Here is a 22,305-nt window from a genome sequence, read left to right on the forward strand (position 1 = left end):
CCGGCTAGTTTTTTGTATTTTTTAGTAGAGACGGGGTTTCACTGTGTAGGCCAGGATGGTCTCGATCTCCTGACCTCGTGATCCCCCTGTCTCGGCCTCCCAAAGTGCTGGGATTACAGGCTTGAGCCACCGCACCCTGCCGGAACTAACATTTTTTAAATACCTATATGGTGCCAGGCATGTTCACATACATAATCAGAATATTAGAGAGGTGCACATTTGTGTCTCTGGTTCGAATCCCCATTCTAAGACTACTGAAACAGTCTTATGTGTAGCACCAGCAAACCTACATTTCTCCTGTGTCTTCATCTGCTTGGGCTTCTGTAACAGATACCACAGGCTGGGTGGCTTAACATTTATTTTCTCATAGCTCTGGAAATCCAAGATCAGGGTACCAGCAGGGTCTGGTTCTGGTGAGGGCCTTCTTTCTGGCTTGCAGACTGCTACCATCTCTTTGTGTTCTCATGTGGTACAGAGAGAGAGAGGGAGTAAGCTCTGTGGTGTCTCTTGTTATAAGGGCACTAATCCCATCGTGAGGCCCCACCCTTTCGAGCTCATCTTGTCCTAATCACCTCCCAAAGGTTTCATCTCTAAATACCATTACACTGGGGGTTAGGGCTTTAACATAGGAATCTGGGGAGGATGCAGTTTAGTTGACAGCATGGTATTTCAAGAGGCTTACTGTATTCCTCCCTCACGTCTCCTCTAGGTTAGGGGCCAACTAAACGTTTTGATTTAAAAGATGTGGCTGGGTGCGGTGGCTCATGGCAGCCCTTAGGGAGGCCGAGGCAGGCAGATCACCTGAGGTCAGGAGTTGGAGGACAGCCTGGCCAATATTGTGAAACCCTGTCTCTACTAAAAATACAAAAATTAGCCAGGCATGGTGGCACATAACCTGTAACTCCAGCTACTCAGGAGGTTGAGGTAGGAGAATTGCTTGAACCCAGGAGATGGAGGTTGCAGTGAGCCAAGATCTGCGCCACTGCACTCCAGTCTAGACGACAGAGTAAACCTCTGTCTCAAAAAAAAAAAAAAAAAATAAGGCCAGATGCGGTAGCTCATGCGTGTAATCCCAACATTTGGGGAGGCCAAAGCGGGCGGATCACCTGAGGCCAGGAGTTCAAGACCAACCTGGCCAACATGGTAAAACCTCATAACCTCATCTCTATTAAAAAATACAAAAAAATCAGCCAGATGTGGTGGTGCGCACTTGTGGTCCCACTACTTGGGAGGCTGAGGCATGAGAATCATTTGAACCTGGGAGGCGGAGGTTGCAGTGTGCCAAGATGATGCCACTGTACTCCAGCCTGGGTGGCAGAGGGAGACCCTATCTCAAAAAACAAACAAACAGGCAATAAATAAATAAATAAATAAAGATGTGCTTGCTCTAGAGTGCTATGGAAACGCAAGTACTTGCAGACGTCGATGCCAGCCGTGATTGACCTGGGACACTGGAGGATGTTGAGAAGGAGAAAGCTAGTTTCGTAGGATCGGTGACTTTTAAAATTTATTATTTTGAAAACGTGTTACACTTGGAGAAAACATCCAGTGAGCTGACTCTCCTTACCCTTTCTGGAGTACTTATGAGTGCTTGTTTCTTCTGAACCCTGTTCACAGAGGGGCATAGCATGTGCCACGGCTGCTTACTGCTGCTGGGCGTCTTTCCCTAGGGTGAGGGGTTCTCCTGTGGCAGTCCAGGGCCGGGGCACTCAGGACGTTGCACACAGACCCAGCATATCCTCTCCTCTGAAGCTCATACTCCCCTTTTGTTAGCTGCCAACAGCATCCTTCATGGCATTGTTTCACTGTGTCCCAGTTCAGGGGCACATCCTTCATGAGACTGTCACATCTCTTGAGTAGCCTTTCACATGGAATGGGACCTCCGTCTGTGGTTGTCTTTCATGACATTGATGTTTTTGAAGAATGCAGGCCAGTTACTTCGGCCATCATTCCTCAGTTGGGGTTCATCTAATACTTGATGCATCCCAGACAGGAATATTCTAAAAGCAATGTGTCTTTATCACATTTTCCCTTCCGGAGCCAAATAGTGTTCATCTGCCCCATGACGAAGCTAATTTTTTTTTTTTGAGACGGAGTCTTGCTCTGTCCCCCAGGCTGGAGTGCAGTGGTGCGATCTCGGATCACTGCAAACTCCGCCTCCCGGGTTCACGCCACTCTCCTGCCTTAGCCTCCCGAGTAGCTGGGACTACAGGCGCCTGCCACCGCGCCCGGCTAATTTTTTGTGTTATTTAGTGGAGACGGAGTTTAACCGTGTTAGCCAGGATGGTCTCTATCTCCTGACCTTGTGATCCGCCCACCTCAGCCTCCCAAAGTGCTGGGATTACAGGCGTGAGCCACCGCGCCCGGCCCAATGAAGCTAATTTCTTACTGGTCAGGCTGTTACCTGTCTTTGCCATTATGTAGTTTCTGATTTTATTTCTTTGACTAAATCAGCAATATGTGGGGAAACATGGGTCACCGACCTTTAAAGCTGGGAGGTTTCAAACTGCTCCCAGTGATCCTGCCCTGGAGCCGATTGTGGTGGTGAGGAATCCAGCCCCCCCACTTCTCTGGGGATCAGAGATGCACCATTTTCATCTGTTGCTACATATTTGGTTCCCAAATAAGATTTTATTTTGAGTCAGGGTTTTCCCTGCTCTCCCAGACCTCCCTCAGAGCACAGGAGAAGGATCTGAGGCATGGAAATGCAGCCATGGCCCATTTCATCAAACTCTGATCTGCACTTAAGTATTTGTGTTCTAGTCTATATCTAGCTTTTCATTACTCCTGTTCAACTGATGGATGCCAGATTGTGGGCGATCCTACATTTGATGATAAAAACTGATAATCTTTTCTAAAATTCTTAGTTAAAATGTATTTAATATTAAAGATTTTCAGGACAGGATATGTATAGTACTTGTAAGATGAAGCGTTGTCCTGGATCTGTTTTATAGGAGGACAAAGACACTGATTCTACCAAAGAGCCTCTGGATGACCTTTTCCCCAATGATGAAGACGACCCAGGGCAAGGAAGTGAGTGACGGGTGATGCGGGAATGTTACCGAGTGCAGGAGAGAGGTGTTTTCCCCCTAGAACACGGTCATAGCAATCAACACTCAGTGGCAGCCTTAGTGCATGCGGCCTGCCTGGAGGAAGCACCAGCAGAGCAGGGTTGCCTTTGGTTTTCCAAAATAATTTGTGCTGTATGTTGGAATACAGGAATATGTTAGAGTAGACCCTAGGATACAGCAGCAGGCATGAGCAGTTCAAGTGTGATCTGCAGGTTCTTATGGGGTAGATAGGTCAGAATTACTTATTCTGCTTGTTTCATGGTGCCAAGAAGAGTCTCATGGCACTGAGGGGCCGTGGTGCCATCCCTGACCCTATAGTCACTACTCTTAATCCTGGCTGCCCAGACAGTACTAGGAAAAGATTTAAATAGCACTAGGGGCCAAGTACTAACTTGAACCAAAGCTAGTAAAGACAATTTTAAAGAAACTGACTCATCTGGATAATTGTCTTTAAAAACTCACCTGAAGTGAACTTTCTCCGTGCAGTCCAGCAGCAGCACAGCAGTGCAGCCGCGGCTGCCCAGCAGGGCGGCTACGAGATCCCCGCACGGCTGCGGACACTCCACAACCTGGTGATCCAGTACGCCTCGCAGGGACGCTACGAGGTAGCTGTGCCCCTCTGCAAGCAGGCCCTGGAGGACCTGGAGAAGACTTCGGGACATGACCACCCGGACGTGGCCACCATGCTCAACATCCTGGCCTTGGTGTACAGGCTAGTCACTTTTGTTTCCCTACTGAATTTTACCTAGAGACATTGTTTTTAACCATTTTGCCCCTTAAAATATATTTTTATGTATCTATATAAACTACTTTTCAACCATATCCACTTCTCTTTAAATAGGGGTTAAATTAAAAATATTTAGTAAGTTCTGTGGAAGAGTGTCACCAAATCAGAACAAGACGCTGCCCGTGACCACTCAGTTCAGCTTGTTTAGAATAGCCCACGATGTACCCCTCACACCGGCCAAACGCTCTTTTGACCTTTTCCACAAGACCCTGTGCTGGCAGCTTCTTTCGTCTAAATGGCCTTCCCACTTGGCCTGGCAGTGTCATTCCTGCCTTCCGAGGCCTGGAACGCTATACCTCCTTTTGGAATCCAGGATTCAACTTGCCCTTTGCCTCTTGTGTGCTCCTCTAACTCTTTCACCCCTGCTGAAGGATGCCCCAGGGGAGTGGTGGGCTCTGAGTTGTGTGGTAGGAGAGTTCCTTTGGCTCAGTGCCTAGGATCCAGCTGGGGGCTGGAGCTGGAGGCAGGGTGTCCTCTTGGGGCAGGATTGAGGTTGTGGGGGTGGGACGAGGGGACCCTGAGGAAGAAGGAGGACGTGTGGAGGGAGAGGAGAGTGCAGGGCATAATGACGCTTGAAGAGAAATTGGGTGATACAGCTACTTACACGCATAAGTAATTTCTTTAAAAATAAGTTTTGAAAGTTGGTAAAATAAAGAAAAACACACAAATAAGAAAGTAAGCCCCCTGTTATAACAACACTATTTAAAACGAGTCCGTGCCCTTTGGCTCTGTAGTTTGTCAGCAGCTTGGTCTGTCCCGTGACTATGCATTAGGGTTTCGTGGACATTCTAGACATTTTTTGACTGTTTTCCTGTTGGTGAATGTTGAGATTGTTTGCATATTTTCTTTTTCTTTTTTTTTTTTTTTTTGAGACAGAGTCTGGCTCTGTCACCCAGGCTGGAGTGCAGTGATGCGATCTCAGCTCACTACAACCTGTGCTTCCTGAGTTCAAGTGATTCTCCTGCTTCAGCCTCCTACGTAGCTGGGATTACAGGCGCGTGCCACCATGGCTGGCTAACTTTTGTATTTTTAGTAGAGACAGGGTTTCACCATGTTGGCCAGGTTGATCTCAAACTCCTGACCTCAACTGATCCTCCTGCCTCGGCCTCCCAAAGTGCTGGGATTACAGGCGTGAGCCACTGTGCCTGGCCAATTGTTTGCATATTTCACTGTAGGTATTTCTTAGTCAGAGATATTTGCATTTAGCTCTGAATAGATTGAGACAGTTCATTCCAACAAAATTTGTGTTTTGAGATAGGGTCAAAAAAGTGATGCGATCATGGGTCATTGCCACCTCCGACTCCTGGCCTCAAGCAATCCTCCTGCCTCAACCTCCTGAGTAGCTGGGACCGCAGGCATGCACCACTACGCCCAGCTAAATTGTATATATTTTGTAGAGACGGCATTTTGCCATGTTGCCCAGGCTGGTCTCAAGCTCCTGGGCTTAAGTGATCTGATCAGCTTGGTACCCCCATAGTGCTAGGGTTACAGGTTGGGAACCACTGCACTTGGCCAGCGTTTTTGTGTTGTTTGTTTTTTAAAAAAACTTATATGCCTATTAAAACATATGGAAGTTTCTGGACAGTACTGGATGTTATTAATATAAATGAGTTAAGTAAGCATAACTATGTTTTTGTTGTGTACAGCGTGCATGGGCACACACATCACTGCTGGGTGCTGGGGTGCCGTGGCCTCTGTCAGTCTCGTGGCTCCCTGGCATTATAGTGTGAGAGCCAACCTGTGTGCGTAGATGTTTGGGAAAAACAGTAGCTGCATCTGTGTTCATATTCAGTGTTCTACTGTTTAGCTTGTTATTCCATCATTCTTGTGTTAAGGACACATAATTTTAAGCTTTTTTTTTTTCCTTTCATATTTTTTTTTTTTTTTTTTTTTTTTGAGACGGAGTCTTGCTCTGTCGCCCAGGTTGGAGTGCAGTGGCCGGATCTCAGCTCACTGCAAGCTCCGCCTCCCGGGTTCACGCCATTCTCCTGCCTCAGCCTCCCAAGTAGCTGGGACTACAGGCACCGCCACCTCGCCCGGCTAGTTTTTGTATTTTTTAGTAGAGACGGGGTTTCACCGTGTTCACCAGGATGGTCTCGAACTCCTGACCTCGTGATCCGCCCGTCTCGGCCTCCCAAAGTGCTGGGATTACAGGCTTGAGCCAACGCGCCCGGCTTTTTTTTTTCCTTTCATATTTTACTGATCTTTATAAGTTTTGTTCAAGAGTTTGGATTTATTTATTTATTTATTTTTATGTATTTATTTATTGTAGAGATGGCGCCCCACCATGTTGCCCAGGCTGGTCTCAAACTCGTGGGCTCCAAAGGATCCCCTGCCATGGCTTCCCATAGTGCTGGGATTATAGGTGTGAGCTACGAGTTACCACACCTGGCCTGGATTTCTTTCTTTCTTTCTTTTTTTTTTTTGAGATGGAGTTTTGCTCTTGTCGCCCAGGCTGTAGTGCAATGGAGTGATCTCAGCTCCCTACAACCTCAGCCTCTTGAGTTCAAGCAGTTCTCCTGCCTCAGCCTCCCGAGTAGCTGGGACTACAGGCGCCTGCCACTAGGCCCCGCTAATTTTTTGTATTTTTTAGTAGAGACGGTGTTTTGTCGTGTTGGCCAGGCTGGTCTCAAAACTCCTGACCTCAGGTGATCTATCCTCCTCGGCCTTCCAAAGTGCTAGGATTACAGGTATGAGCCACTGTGCCCAGCCATGTATTTCTTTTTTTAGGATAAATTCCTAAGACAGGTTAGAGTATAAACATTTTATAGTCCTTGGTACCTGCTGCCAAACTGCCACTCAGAAAGGCTGTGCCTACCCATGCTCCTGCTGCACGGGTGCCACCCTGGAGGTGGGGGGGGGGCTCTGTTCTGTTGGTGGAGATAGAGTATGCATTGTGTTTTAATTTGTATTTCTCTGATTATGTATTTTTACATAATCATTTGCATAGTCATTTGCATCCTGGGGTGCCGACATAATCATTTACATAGTCATTTGCATCCTTCTGTGAATTTCCTGTTACCTTGCACATTTTTCTGTTAGGATTTTATTTATTTATTTATTTTTGAGACGGAGTCTTGCTCTGTCGTCCGGACTGGAGTGCAGTGGCTGGATCTCAGCTCAGTGCAAACTCCGCCTCCTGGGTTCACGCCATTCTCCTGCCTCAGCCTCCTGAGTAGCTGGGACTACAGGCGCCTGCCACCACGCCCGGCTAGTTTTTTGTATTTTTAGTAGAGACGGGGTTTCACCGTGTTAGCCAGGATGGTCTCGATCTCCTGACCTCGTGATCCGCCCGTCTCAGCCTCCCAAAGTGCTGGGATTGCAGTCTTGAGCCACCGCGCCCAGCTCTGTTAGGATTTTAATGCTTTAGGATTCTATTTTTGTTTTCTTTTGAATTTGAGTTCTTGGTGGGCTTCTTAAGCCCACTTGATTTAACAAATCGCAGTGTGCTGGTTCCACTCCCAGAGTTCTTGGATCAGCAGGGCTGGGGTAGTTCTGGGTTTCTAGTAAGTTCCAGTTGAGGCTGACTGCTGTTGGTTTGGGACCACACCTGAGAACCACTGCTAATTAATAGTCCCAGACATTTTATAATATGTCATCGTTTACAGAAGTGCTTAGTATACCTCATCTCATTTAATTCTTTGTTTTTTTTTTTTTTGAAATGAGGTCTCGCTCTTATCCCCCTGACTGGAGTGCAGTGGCGCAATCTCGGCTCACTGCAACCTCTGCCTCCCAGGTTCAAGCAATTCTCCTGCCTCAGCCTCCCAAGTAGCTGGGATTACAGGCGACTGCCACCACGCCCGGCTAATTTTTTCTATTTTTACTAGAGACAGAGTTTCGCCATGTTGGCCAGGCTGTTCTCAAACTCCTGACCTCAGTCTCCCAAAGTGATCCACCCACCTCGGCCTCCCAAAGTGCTAGGATTACAGGTGTGAACCACCGTGCCCGGATTTTTTTTTTTTTTTTTTTTTTTGAGACAGAGTCTTGCTCTGTCACCCAGGCTGGAGTGCAATGGCACCATCTTGGCTCATTGCAACCCCTCCTCCTAGGTTCAAGTGATTCTCCTGCCTTGGCCTCCCGAGTAGCTGGGATTACAGGCGCCAGCCACCACGCCCAGCTAGTTTTTTTTATTTTTAGTAGAGACAGGGTTTTATCATCTTGGTCAGGCTGGTCTCAAACTCCTGACCTCAGGTGACCCACCTGCCTTGGCCTCTCAAAGTGTTGGAATTACAGGGGTGAGCCACTGTCCAGCCTCATAAATTCTCATAACACTTTAGGTAGCTTATTTTATTTATTTTTATTTTTTTTAGATGGAGTTTTGCTCTTGTTGCCCAGGCTGGAGTGCGATGGCACGACCTCAGCTCACTGCAACCTCTGCCTCCTGGGTTCAAGCGATTCTCCTGTCTCAGCCTCCCGAGTAGCTGGGATTACAGGCGCCTGCCCCATGCCCAGCTAATTTTTGTATTTTTAGTAGAGACAGGGTCTCGCCATGTTGGTCAGGCTGATCTTGAACTCCTGACCTCAGGTGATCCACCCGCCTCGGCCTCCCAAAGTGCTAGGATTATAGGTGTGCGCCACCGCGCCCAGCCTTGGTAGCTTATTTTTAAATTGCATTTGCTACAATTCTCCTGCCTCAGCTTCCCGAGTAGCTGGGACTACAGGTGCATGCCACCACGCCTGGCTAATGTTTTGTATTTTAGTAGAGATGGGATTTCACTGTGTTGCCCAGGCTTGTTTCGAACTCCTGAGCTCAGGCAGTCTGCCCGCCTCAGCCTCCCAAAGTGCTAGGATTGCAGGCGTGAGCCACTGCACCTGGCCACTACTTTTTGGAACTCTATTTTGTACTTGTCGACTTTCACAAAAAGTTTGAGGCAGCCTACAATAGCATGTAATAGGACGAAAAAAGAAACAATAGTACATTAATACTTGGCCAGAATTAGTGTGCTTCAGAGGTTCTAGAAGTCTTATTAGTCTTTCTCATGTTCTGCAGGGCAGAGCCTTGCCAGGCAGTTACTGCTACTCAATTGAGAAGGATGTGTACTAAGTCTCAAAAGCGAGTACTTGTTTTCAGTCACATCAGTAGTGAGCAGCATGCTTAAACTGAGAGTTCCTGGTTCTGGGGTGTTGCTGTTTTACTCCAATCAAGAAAGATTCTTCATTCCTCCATACTGAATAAAATGGAGGCAGATTGGGTACCAAATTCAGACACAACAATATATTTACTTTTGTTTGCTGTTTTTTAAAAGGCTTTTTCAGTGTACATGTAGCATATCATCTTACAGCAAGACTGTGCAATAGATCACATACTTGCTTTGTAGATGGGAAGGCTGGGACTGCGTGAGGTCACTTAATGCACCCAAAGCTGTGTAGCCATTAACTGGCAGAGCCCAAGCTCAGACGCTGGAATTAATTCTGTCTGATACCAAATGCAAGCTTGGTCCATTATTCTAGATTGTTGCACTTACTCTGTGCTGGCCAACTGGCATAAGCATGACAACACTGTAGTGTGGGGACATTATCTTCCCAGTGGCCTAGATGGGAAGGTCAAGTTCGGAAGCTAGTTGGGTCTGATTCCAGAGTTCACCTTGCCAGTCCGTTTATTGATGGATTTCCTTCCAGTGTTTTTTTTTTTTTTTTTTTTTTTTGAGACGGAGTCTCGCTCTGTCGCCCAGGCTGGAGTGCAGTGGCCGGATCTCAGCTCACTGCAAGCTCCGCCTCCCGGGTTCACGCCATTCTCCTGCCTCAGCCTCCCGAGCAGCTGGGACTACAGGCGCCCACCACCATGCCCGGCTAGTTTTTTGTATTTTTTAGTAGAGACGGGGTTTCACCGTGTTAGCCAGGATGGTCTCAATCTCCTGACCTCGTGATCCACCCGCCTCAGCCTCCCAAAGTGTTGAGATTACAGGCGTGAGCCACTGCGCCTGGCCTCTTAAATAGTTTAAGCTTAACTTTTTTTTCTATAGTTGAAGATTATATTTAAAAAAGCTGTAATGAGGCCGGGCGCGGTGACTCACACCTGTAATCCCAGCACTTTGGGAGGCCGAGGCGAGTGGATCATGAAGTCAGGAGTTTGAAACCAGCCTGGCCAACATGGTGAAACCTCGTCTCTACTAAAAATACAAAAATTAGCCAGGCGTGGTGGCAGATGCCTGTAATCCTAGCTACTCAGGAGGCTGAGGCAGAGAATTGCTTGAACCCGGGAGGCGGAGATTGCAGTGAGCCAAGATGATGCCACTGCACTCCAGCCTGTGCAACAGAGTGAGACTCCATCTCAGGAGGAAAAAAAAAAAAGCTGTAGTGATCTACATCTGAAACACTTATCTAAAACACTTAATGTGTGTTTTCCATTTAGGGATCAGAATAAATACAAAGATGCAGCTAACCTGCTGAATGATGCCTTGGCTATTCGTGAGAAAACTTTGGGCAAAGACCATCCTGCGGTTTGTATATCAAGTTCTTTCATTCTTTTTATATTTTATTTTTGCCATATATTTCTTTTATCCAACTCATTTTACCATTAAACTCAACAGGGAAAGTTTAAGCACTGCCTTTTCGCTAGATGGTGCAGGTAGGAGGTCCTCATTTACTCAGTGCTAGTGATAGGCCAGAGCACATCTAATTTGTTTATGACCCCTCCTCACATGGATCACCAACTATTTTTTGATTGTAAATCAAATTGCATGTCCTTCTAGAAATTTTTTTCTGAATAATTACATTGTCTTCATTAAAATCTGGTCAGATTTGCATATGAATCTGTTTTGGTTGGCTTTGTGGCTTCCAGGGAAATTTTTTAAAAGTTGGTATTATGTTTTTGATGTTGATGTGTTTAATTTTAGTATTCTGCAGTATTACTTTGTATAATCTATACTCTAGTGAATTGCGCTTTTCCTTTTAACTGAAGTCATATTGTTCAGCGACTAAGAATGCTTTACTGTATAGATTGAGTATAAATGAATATGTGGTGTATAATGTACTGTATTTGGTTATCTTTTACCATTCTTAGTGGTTCTCTCTGTGTTGACAGGTCGCGGCGACTTTGAATAACCTTGCAGTCCTTTATGGTAAAAGAGGAAAGTACAAAGAAGCAGAGCCGTTGTGCAAAAGAGCTCTGGAAATCCGAGAAAAGGTACAAAAGAAGGGGACAGTCGTCATCTTAGAGATTTTTGTTTTGTGTGTGTGTGTGTGTGTGTGTGTTTTATTTATTTATTTATTTTTTGAGATGAGTCTCGTTCTGTCACCGGGCTGGAGTGTGGTGGTGCGATCTTGGCTCACTGCAACCTCCACCTCCATGGTTCAAGTGGTTCTCCTGCCTCAGTCTTCCAAGTAGCTGGGACTACAGGCATGCAGCACCACGCCCAGCTAATTTTTGTATTTGTAGTAGAGATAGGGTTTCACCATGTTGGCCAGGATGTTCTCGATCTCTTGACCTCCTGATCTGCCCGTCTTGGCCTCCCAAAGTGCTAGGATTACAGGCGTGAGCCACCATGCCCAGCCCTGTTTTTTGTGTTTTTAAAAATTTTTCAGTTTTAGGTTTTGAGAAATAACCACTGTGATGTGTTTTTAACTGACTATTAGCTGGAAACAACTCATTTAATTAGCGAATAACCCACAAAACAAAGCCAGATTGGCCCATACAAATCAGCGTTTAAGACTCAATTACAAGCTGGGCGCAGTGGCTCATGCCTGTAATCCCAGCACTTTGGGAGGCCAAGGTGGGAGGATCACTTGAGCCTAGGAAGTTCAAGATCAGCTTGGGTAACATAGTGAGACCTCGTCTCTAAAGTAAAAAAAAAAGAAAGAAAAGAAGGTCCAGTTATGAAACGTGTACATTTAGAAAGGTGCAGTCCTGAGTCTGGTGCCGTCCAAGGTGGCCTAGAAGTGACTCTGATTGAAGAAGACATGTCTGAGGACTAGAGATGGAAAGCCTGGGAGCATTGCATTTGACAGTGGAACATGTGCTTGTCAATAAGAAAAACATGATAGTTTAAAGATAAATTTACTAAATATGCTTTATGAAGCTGAGAAATGAAATAATTATTATTATAACTAAAGATTAACTCAGAGCTATAGATTGAGTCAGTGTCATGTATATTTAATACCAGCTGCTACAGTTTATGGTAATTAGGTATTGAAAAAATATAGCGTAACTTGTTCATTTCAGCAGTGCTCTGTATGGCAGTCTCTTCAGATGTTACAGAGATTGAGGTATCAGGTCTGTCTGATGAGTAACCACAGATTGTGTTTTTTTTTTTCTCTGAGACAAAGTCTTGCTCTGTCGCCCAGGCTGGAGTGTAGGGGCACGATCTTGGCTCACTGCAGCCTCCGCCTCCCGGATTCCAGGGATTCTCCTGCCTCAGCCTCCTGGGTAGCTGGGATTACAGGCATGTGCCACCACACCCGGCTAATTTTTGTATTTTTTAGTAGAGATGGGGTTTCACCATGTTGGCCAGGCTGATATCGAACTCCTGACCTCAGGTGATCCATCTGTCTCAGCCTCCCACAGTGCTGGGATTATGAGCCACTGCGCCCAGCTGCACAAATGGTATTTTAACTTGGTATTTTTAGTGATTATTTATCAGTGATTCTTTTTTTTTTTTTTTTTTTTTTTTTTTTTTTGAGACGGAGTCTTGCTCTGTCACCCAGGCTGGAGTGCAGTGGCCGGATCTCAGCTCACTGCAAGCTCCGCCTCCCGAGTTTACGCCATTCTCCTGCCTCAGCCTCCCGAGTAGCTGGGACTACAGGCGCCCGCCACCTCGCCCGGCTAGTTTTTTGTATTTTTTAGTAGAGACGGGGTTTCACGGTGTTAGCCAGGATGGTCTCGATCTCCTGACCTCGTGATCCGCCCGTCTCGGCCTCCCAAAGTGCTGGGATTACAGGCTTGAGCCACCGCGCCCGGCCATCAGTGATTCTTATCAGTTAATTTTGAGCCACATGGCAAGGAATTGGGGGAGAAAGAATGAAAAAGGGCTCCTTATCAGATTATATAGGTAGCATTGTATCACGCCGTCAATCTGCACGTTTCTGAAATAGAATGGTCGAATTTGGGGTGGGCCGGAGTTAAAGTCAGGGACAGCACAAAAGTATCAAATTAAGAATTAGGAACCATATAAGATGACCTGCCAAATTCATTCATGTATTTACCCTTTCATTCATTTCGAGCCCCCTGCTTAGAGTTGGTGATTTACAGATCAGAGATGTGGTCCCTCCCACTAGGACACAGTCCACTGGACAGACTGAGGACCGCAGAGGGCACAGCAGCGTCTAGAATAGAGAGCTCTGGGAAGACATGGGGTGCGGGTTCCTGCGGGCCAGAGCCGGGGGGTGTTGGGGATGTTTTCTTAGGGAAGGTGGGTGTTGGAACTGCATCTTGAATAATTGAGTTAAAAATGTCCTAGGCAGGGAGAGGTAGGCAATGCAGAAAGGAGTAGAGAGGCAGCTTACCTCCCTGCGGACCACATGTGTAAAGGCACAAAGCAGAGAGAACTCATCCCTTGTTCAAGGTACTGAAGGAGGAGGTTAGTATTCATTCATCCATCTGCGTGCCAGGCCCCTTTTTAGATGTAGGGATTACACTGGTGAAGAAAAGAGACAAAGAATTTGCACTCTTGGGGCTTACTTTGTAATAAAGAATATTCAAGGTAGTTCAGAGTAGTGACTCTTACGAAGAAAGAACAACCAGGTGATATGCCTGCGAGTTCACTAGGTGAAGTGGGGTGAGGGCTCCCTTAATTTGGCATAGGGAAGTCCCCTTTGAGGGGAACTGAGGAGAACCCTGAAGGATAAGTCGTTGCTAGTGGTCAGGGCTAGGAGAAGAGCGTCCTGGGCAACTGGGACAGCTGTGGGCTCCTCCAGAACCTGGCAGTAAAACTCACATAGCCCTTACAAAAGCCCATTTTCCTTATGTTCAAAATATGCCTACTATGTACATTTGTACATAGTACAATAAACATACATAAAATGTACCTACCATGAAGGATTACTGCAATAATTAATGCAGCTAAAGAAAATGAGCACAGTTCCCTCCCTCCCCTCATAAATAAGAATTTGATAAATTCTAGTTATTTTGTTATTACATGGTGTGGGGAGCCAGTTAAGGATTTAAATCTGAAAGTGTAGCACAGTCGTGCTTATGTCGAGGAAGATCATAATGTGACAGTAGGGTGGAGAATGGATTGGATGGGAGCAGAACAAGTGTCTCTAATACACTGTTTTTTATTCCCAGGTTTTGGGGAAGGATCACCCCGATGTTGCCAAGCAGTTAAATAACTTGGCCTTACTGTGCCAGAACCAGGGCAAGTATGAAGAAGTAGAATATTATTATCAAAGAGCCCTCGAGATCTACCAGACAAAACTGGGACCTGATGACCCCAACGTGGCTAAGACAAAAAATAACCTGGTGTGTTGACTGGCATAGCATTAGGGAGGTGGCCAGGAGTGCTTTCTTCCCAAGCCCAAATACTTCTTTAACTGTAGATTAAAATTATGCTTTATTTACATCTGAAAGATATGAAATATTTTATTTTATTTTAAGGCATCCTGCTATCTGAAACAAGGAAAGTTCAAGCAAGCAGAAACACTGTACAAAGAGATTCTCACTCGTGCACATGAAAGGGAGTTTGGTTCTGTAGATGGTAAGACATATACTCCCGTCTCAAATGAATTTCATTGTATAATGACTTGACTAATAATATACTAATAGTATTAGTTACTGTTTATTAAGCACTTAACTGTGTACATTATTAAGCTAAGTAGTTTAAATGTGTGATTTCAGTTGACTTTCACAGCAGTCCTGTGCAGCGGGTCAAACATTACCCCATTTTAAAAGCAAAGATACCACAGGCCAGGTGCGGTGGCTCATGCCTGTAATCCCAGCACTTTGGGAGGCCGAGGCAGGCGGATCATGTGGTCAGGAGATTGAGACCATCCTGGCCAACATGGCGAAACCCCGTCTCTACTAAAAATACAAAAACTTAGCCGGGCGTGGTGGTGGGTGCCTGTACTGTAGTCCCAGCTACTCAGGAGGCTGAGGCAGGAGAATGGCATGAACCTGGGAGGCGGAGCTTGCAGTGAGCCAAGATCGCACCACTACACTCCAACCTGGGCAACAGAGCGAGACTCCGTCTCAAAAAAAAAAAAAAACAGCAGCAGCAGGAAGGACACCACAGACTAAGTGACTTGCATGAGGCCCTGTAACTGAGAAGCAGTTAGACTGGGATTGCAGTGCCCAGAGCCCATAACATGTCCTCATTGCAGAGACCTACACAGTTCACGCAGAAATGGAGACAGGAGCATCACCCACATCCATCTTCACGTCCTCGTGGCAGAGACCTACCCAATTCACGTAGAAATGGAAGGAGGAGAATCACCCAAATCCATCTTTTCACATTTTTAATGTCTTTCCTTCCTTCTGTGCCTTTGGTTTACAGATTTCAAACCATACCGTCCATATCATCATGTATACTGCTTATTTTCTTTACATTTTTAGTGTGAGTACCTTTCAGTCATAAAAATATTTTCATAAACATTATTTTTAAGATGGCTTTTTCCTCCATGGCATGGGTCTGTTGGTTGTCTAGAAACGGGTGAGTGTTCCGAGAAGATGACTTAAAATGATTATTGATTTGTATGCTTTCTTTCTTTCTTTCTTTCTTTTGAGGCGGAATTTCGCTCTTGTTGCCCAGGCTGGAGTACAATGGCATGATCTCGGCTGACCGCAACCTCCTCCTCCTGGATTCAAGTGATTCTCCTGCCTCAGCCTCCCGAGTAGCTGGGATTACAGGCGCACATCACCACACCCGGCTAATTTTTGTATTTTTAGTAGAGACAAGTTTCACCATGTTAGGCTGGTCTCGAACTCTTGACCTCAGGTGATCCTCCTGCCTCAGTCCCCCAAAGTGCTGGGATTACAGGTGTGAGCCACTGCACCCAGCCTTGATTTGTATCTTTTCTACTTTCGCTACCAACATCTTACTACTTTTTCTTAGACTGTTGTTTAATGCTTTTGTTTAGTGCTCACATTCTGAATACTCCCTTGAGCAGCTAACATTTTAGCGGTTACATTACAGGGTCCTAGCATTTGTTGGGGTGTCTTGGCAGTTGATCAGCTGTCTCAGGACATTGATTCTGCACCCTGTGTCTTACCCTGTTGCTTGGTGTCCAGCTCTGTCTTCCATAGACTTTTTCCTGCAGTGTGAACTTAATCTGTCCATGCTGAAAGTAGTAGTATCTAACAAGGATCATATAAAAGAAAAAACAGGCTGGGCGTGGTGGCTCACACCTGTATTCCTAACACTTTGGGAGGCTGAGGCAGGTGGATTACTTGAAGTCAGGAGTTTGAGACCAGCCTGGCCAACATGGCGAAACCCCATCTCTACTAAAAATACAAAAAGATTAGCTGGGCATGGTGGCGGGTGCCTATAATCCCAGCTACTTCAGAGGCTGAGGCAGGAGAGTCGCTTGAACCCAGGAGGTGGAGGTTGCAGTGAGGCAAGAGCACACCACTGCACTCCAGCCTAGGCAACAGAGTGAGACTCCATCTAAAAAAAAAAAAAGAAAAAAACAGCCACTGAGGCTTAATGACATCTGTTTTACTTAGCAGGCTCTGTTATCCTTCATTTATAGTACAAGTTAAGTATCCATTATCCAGAGTGCTCCAAAATTTGAAACTTTTCGAGTGCTGACTTGACACTCAAAGGAAATTCCCCTTAGAGCAGTTCAGATTTTGGAGTTTTGGGTTAGGGATGCTCAACCTGTATGCTGTGTTTTCTTCCCTAGATGAAAATAAACCCATCTGGATGCATGCTGAAGAAAGAGAAGAATGCAAAGTAAGAATGTATTATTTTGAGATTTTCTAAATTGTATATCCTGCATTCAGGATAATTATTCATTTGAAATTATTTGTTGTAATTTAGGGAAAGCAAAAAGATGGAACGTCTTTTGGAGAGTATGGCGGCTGGTACAAAGCCTGCAAAGTTGATAGGTATGTCTGGAATCGTGTTTGGGTGGAAAAACTGAAAAGCAGGGGGGAGGTAATTGTGTTCTACAGGGCAGCTTATAAGTGACCGATGTGTAGTGTTTCTTAAGTGCACAGTCCCATGTTTTCCCCCAATTCCAATTTTAAAAACCCCACTAACTTTGTAAATGAGATCATTTACATGTGTAAACCCACCATCATGTTAGGCTGGTGCAAAGGTAATTGCCTGCCTTTTACGTTTAATGGTAGAAACCATACAGTAAATTCATGACAAGCGTGCCAGCGGGCCTGGGAAGGCCAGCCCCTCACACACAGCACTGGAGACACAGATCCACACACGCTTCTTTTCCTCATGACCCATGGGGCCTTGTCTTCTGCAGAGGGAAGTGTAGGCTCCTCCGTGGCCAGCCCGAGAGCCTTGCCTCTTGGGCCTGAGCCTGTGCCGACTGCCATCTGTGATGGCTGCCGTCCCTGGGTCCAGGTGGCCCACCTGTTTTACTGCCTTTCCACTCTTTTTTTTTTTGAGACGGAGTTTCGTTCTTGTCACCCAGGCTGGAGTGCAATGGCGTGATGTTGGCTTACTGCAACCTCCACCTCCCAGGTTCAAGCAATTCTCCTGCCTCAGCTTCCCGAGTAGCTGGGACTATAGGCACCCGCCACCGTGCCCGGCTGATTTTTGTATTTTTAGTAGAGACGGAGTTTCACCATGTTGACCAGGGTGGTTTTGAACTCCTGACCTCAGGTGATCCACCCACCTTGGCCTCCCAGAGTGCTGGGATTATAGGTGTGAGCCACCGTGTCTTTCCACTCTTAATTTTCCTCATCCTTTAAGACTCAGCCTACCATTCATCTATTTTCAGAAAACTCTCTGAACCCTCTCCAGGGCTCCCGTAACACTTACCATAGATCACTTGTTTCAGAGACATAGAAAATAGCTTCTTTATTTCTGTACCCAAAATGCCTATTGTAAGAAAGTGAACAGAAATCTCTTGAAGTACTTATCTATGCTAAAATGAATCTAGGTTTATTTATAATTTTTTTTAGTAAGTCTGCTCTATCAAGAATGCAGAAACATCAAGCCTAATGATACAGTTTGAAAAATAAAAAAGAACGCAGAAACACAGCTGTCCTCTCGGCCATCTGCTTATTGCTTCCCTGGTACATGAAGCATTTATCCTCTGCCCTCACACCCCACTGATAGGGAGGTTCTGCTTTGCTCTCTTCTCCCCTGTACTTGAGGGAGACAGGAGCACGTGAGCAGCACCATGCAGGGCACTGTTTGTCATTATTGCCAGTGCAGACCAAGGTGTCTCCAGGGAAAGCATGCGGATCACCACACAGACCTGGCCCAGAAGTTTCTGTTGACAGAGTGGCCAGTGGTCTGTGAGAGCCGCCTCAGCCTGGATGGAGTGTGGTGTTAGCCTGGCCTGCGGGGGCTGTCTACAGGAAGGGCCAGGGTCATAGGAGGCAGAGCTACTTGAGAAGGAAGAACTCTTCATAATTTTACAGTTTCAAAAAAGTACAAGAGAAAGTTAAAATATAGTCAAGCCGAAACATAAGTCTGTCAGTCCTTTAGATTATGTGCTGTTGATAGTGGTTGTTCACAGCTTATATGTCACAGTTCTGTATGTCATGTGCTTTCTTACAGTCCAACTGTTACAACCACTCTAAAAAACCTTGGGGCACTTTACAGACGTCAAGGCAAATTTGAAGCTGCAGAAACATTAGAAGAAGCTGCCATGAGGTCTCGTAAACAGGTCAGTCATACTTCTGTCCTTAACCGGCCCATGGGAACTTTGAATTTAATGGTTCTCTTTTATATGACTTTTGTTGAAAGCTTGATTTAGAAATAAAAAATGTTGATTATTTTAGTTTGAACAAATAAAGTTATATTGTTTAAAAGAGCATGAAGCCGGGCACAGTGGTTCACACCTGTAATCCCAGCACTTTAGGAGGCCAACGTGGGCAGATCACCTTAGGTCAGGAGTTCGAGACCAGCCTGGCCAACATGGTGAAACCCCGTATCTACTAAAAATATAAAAATTAGCTGGGCGTGGTGTGGCACATGCCTGTAATCCTGTAATCCCAGCTACTTGGGAGGCTGAGACAGCAGAATTGCTTGAACCTGGGAGGTGGAGGCTGCAGTGAGCCGAGATCACGCCACTGCACTCCAGCCGCCTGGGTGACAGAACGAGACTCTGTCTCAATTGAAAAAAAAAAAAGGCGTGAGACTGGGCGCAGTGGCTCACACCTGAATCCCAGCACTTTGGGAGGCCAAGGTGGGTGGATTGCCTGAGGTCAGGAGTTTGAGACCAGCCTGGCTAGCATGGCAAAACCCTATCTCTACTAAAAATACAGTGCAGTGGCACAAGCATGTAGTCCCAGCTACTCGGGCGGCTGAGGCAGGAGAGTTGCTTGAACTCAGGAGGCAGATGTTGCAGTGAGCCAAGATCGCGCCACTGTACTCCAGCCTGGGCAACAGACTGAGACTCCATCTCAAAAAGTAAATTAAAATAAAATAAAATAAAATAATGTGAATATGACCCCAAAAGCATGAACAGCAAAATAAAAACTAGGTAACTAGATCTGTTGGATTCACCAAAGTTAAAAACTCTTGTGCATCTAAGGACATCCTCAAGAAAGTGAAAGGGGCTGGGCATGGTGGTGAGCACCTGTAATTCCTGCACTTTGGGGGGCTGAGGCGGGGGTATCCCTTGAGCTCAGGAGTTTGAAACCAGCCTGGGCAACATAGTGATACTTTGTCTCTACAAAAAATTTTTTTAAAAAATTAGCCAAGTGTGTTGGCCTATGCTTGTGGTCCCAGCTATTTGGTAGTCTGAGGTGGGAGGATCGCTTGAACCTGGGAGGTGGAGGTTACAGTGAGCTTAGATGATACCACTGCACTCCAGTCTGGGCAACAGAGAGAGACCCTGTCTCCAAGGAAAAAAAGAAAAAGAAAAAGTGAAAGGACACCCATGCAATGGGGGAAGATATTTGCAAATGATGTATCTCATAAGGTTTTGGTATCCAGACAAAAAGGCAACCCAGTTAAAAAATGAGCAACGGACCTGAATAGACATTTTACTGAAGATGATAGACAGATGGCCAACAATCACATGAAAAGATACTCAACATCTTTAGTCATTATAGAAATAGTAACTGAAATCACAGTGAGATACTACCTCATCCCCACTAGACTGGCTATAATAAAAAAGAGAACAAATGGAAAATAACAGGTGTTGGTGAGGATGTGGAGAGGCTGGAACCCTCATGTCTTCTTGCTGGTGGGAATGTAAAATGGTGCAGGCACTGGAGAAGTTTGATGGCTTATCTAAAAGTTTAACTTAGAAAACCACACGACCCAGCCGTTCCAGTCCTAGATATAGACCCAGAATAATTGAACATGGACACACACCCTGTGCAACCCAAGCCCCGTCACTGTTCCACTGAGGGTCCGTTGTGTTTCTCTCCAGTTTCTCGCCTCCACCCTCACCCGCTGCAAGGAACCACTGTTCCAGTTTTTTTCCCTCCAGTGATTAAGAACTGGTATTTTTTTTTCTAGCCAAGTATCTCAGAAATACTTAAGAAAATCTGAAGTGCTAATGGGTCCAACCATTTTCCCTTGCCTGGTTCACAGGGTCTTGACAATGTTCACAAACAGAGGGTGGCCGAAGTGCTCAATGACCCTGAGAACATGGAGAAGCGCAGGAGCCGTGAGAGCCTCAACGTGGACGTGGTCAAGTACGAGAGTGGCCCTGACGGAGGGGAGGAAGTGAGTATGAGCGTAGAGTGGAACGGGGTAAGTACAGTACACAGCGGGCACGTGCTCCGGGAGGCGCCCCCACGTGGCGCTTGCCAGGCCTTCCTCCTGTCTCATGTGCTAGACCTTCTGCTTTTCTCAAATTAAGTGCCAATTAAGCTTTCTGTAAGTTCTTTACTTCTGCTAATACTTCAGTCTGTTATTTGTTTAAAGTGGTAATTTTCTTCTCAGGAATCCATGAAAGCTGTTTGGCTTAACTTTGAGCACTTAAATGCTGATTGAGTGTCCTGGCTATTTAAAGCATGATCCCTATCTGGTTTCATTTTAATATCAGGATCAGTGTGGCAGGTAACTAACTCGCTTCTTTCACTCACCCATTTCATTGCTAACTCCAGTGCTTCTAACTTCACTGACCAGGCTGCTCTAGATTTTGTTAGAATGAGTTGAAATGCTTTAAAGGAAGATGCTGTTTAAGTAGAATTTGTTTTTAGAAAACGGGTCAGAACCAAGAGCTTAAGTGGCTGCTCTCTTGATGTCCTGCTCAGTCCTGAGCGTCCTGCATTTCACCTGAGAGGGTGTCCACATCTTTGGGGCTCTTCATGGTTGCCAGCCCCCATGTGCCTGAGAGGCTGCACAGGGCCCCTCCAGGTTGTACTGGTTTGCCCCTGGAAATTCCTCACCACTGCTGTTTATCCAGTGGTTGCCAAAGACCGTGTGGCCTTCTGGACGTTTTTTCTCCAGTGAATTTTTTAGCACATGGATTTTTTTTTAAATACACAAGCTGGTGTCTTTGGTATTTTGCTTTTGTCAGGGAGAGTTGAAGGCGGCATTTGACTCATCTGGGGGCACAGTTGGTTTTTTGAAGTTGCCATAGTGCAGTTTGATTAGTTATAATTCTACACATGTTCTGCCAAATTGTAGTTTTGGGCTTTCTTATAATGTAAATTCTTTTATTCTTTAAGGATTTTCTATAGCTATAGCAATTTGGTAGGAGCTAGCATTCTAAATAAATATTTTATAAAAAATTTTAGTAGCAAAATTTGAGGGAGAACATTCTCTTTGACTGTCTTTATCTGGCAGCTTTCTTGCTTTGGTTTTTTTTCTGTGCCAAGACAACCAATCAGCATCAGCTTTGCCCACTCAGCCCCAGTGGGGCGTTAGCCTAAAACTGAAATCCTGGCCCGCAGGCCTCCCTGTCGCCCGCATTCTGTCAGAACTGTGTACTGTACTCTTCTCTTGGTTGCTGTTGTACCTGCATGCTTCGTATGGAAGGGAAGTCCTTTAGGCTCTAGGAGCCAGGGTGCAGATTGTGATACTCTTGAATGAAGTTCTGGAGGAGGTTTCTCTTGAGACAGTATTTCTAGGTCCATGTTGACATGAAATCATCTGATGATAAAATTGTGACAATTCAGAGCTCTGTTACCATCTTAAAGATGGACCCGGAGAGGAAGGAGAACTGCTCATGTACACTGCAGCAGGTTCAAGTACGGGTGTCCCCCTCAGGCCCGCGGGCTGGAAGTGTCGCTGCTGTGGATGAAGCAGCTGCCCCTCTGCGTGCCTGCTGATTTCCTCCTTCCATGCTTCCTTTCTCACTCTGGACACCTGATTACATAGGCCATGCACAGGCTGTGTTTCTGGTGTGTCCCTTTCGTGAGCAATATACTTGGTAGCTCTGCAGCTTTGATGGAATTCATCCCAGGATGCGTTGGCCATG

General features: G+C 45.8%; 1 protein-coding gene across 14 annotated transcripts in view; it reads left to right on the forward strand.

Annotated features, from left to right (window-relative positions):
- The window catches only part of KLC1 (kinesin light chain 1), a 73,087-nt gene that overhangs the window by 30,813 nt on the left and 19,969 nt on the right, over positions 1–22,305 (forward strand). For 7 of the 14 annotated variants that reach the window (XM_010353589.1, XM_010353591.1, XM_010353585.1 and 4 more), the window contains exons 4-13: positions 2,955–3,033; positions 3,558–3,783; positions 10,211–10,298; positions 10,883–10,984; positions 14,081–14,254; positions 14,390–14,489; positions 16,633–16,682; positions 16,770–16,837; positions 18,480–18,588; positions 20,469–20,630. In XM_010353589.1, the coding sequence (XP_010351891.1) occupies positions 2,955–3,033; positions 3,558–3,783; positions 10,211–10,298; positions 10,883–10,984; positions 14,081–14,254; positions 14,390–14,489; positions 16,633–16,682; positions 16,770–16,837; positions 18,480–18,588; positions 20,469–20,630 (1,158 nt within the window). The remainder of the gene's footprint in view (positions 1–2,954; positions 3,034–3,557; positions 3,784–10,210; positions 10,299–10,882; positions 10,985–14,080; positions 14,255–14,389; positions 14,490–16,632; positions 16,683–16,769; positions 16,838–18,479; positions 18,589–20,468; positions 20,631–22,305) is intronic. The other 7 variants (XM_010353587.1, XM_010353590.1, XM_010353592.1 and 4 more) reach the window with 1 other exon arrangement.

The sequence above is a fragment of the Rhinopithecus roxellana genome, chromosome 5, assembly GCF_007565055.1.
Source record: "Rhinopithecus roxellana isolate Shanxi Qingling chromosome 5, ASM756505v1, whole genome shotgun sequence".
Taxonomy (NCBI): domain Eukaryota; kingdom Metazoa; phylum Chordata; class Mammalia; order Primates; family Cercopithecidae; genus Rhinopithecus; species Rhinopithecus roxellana.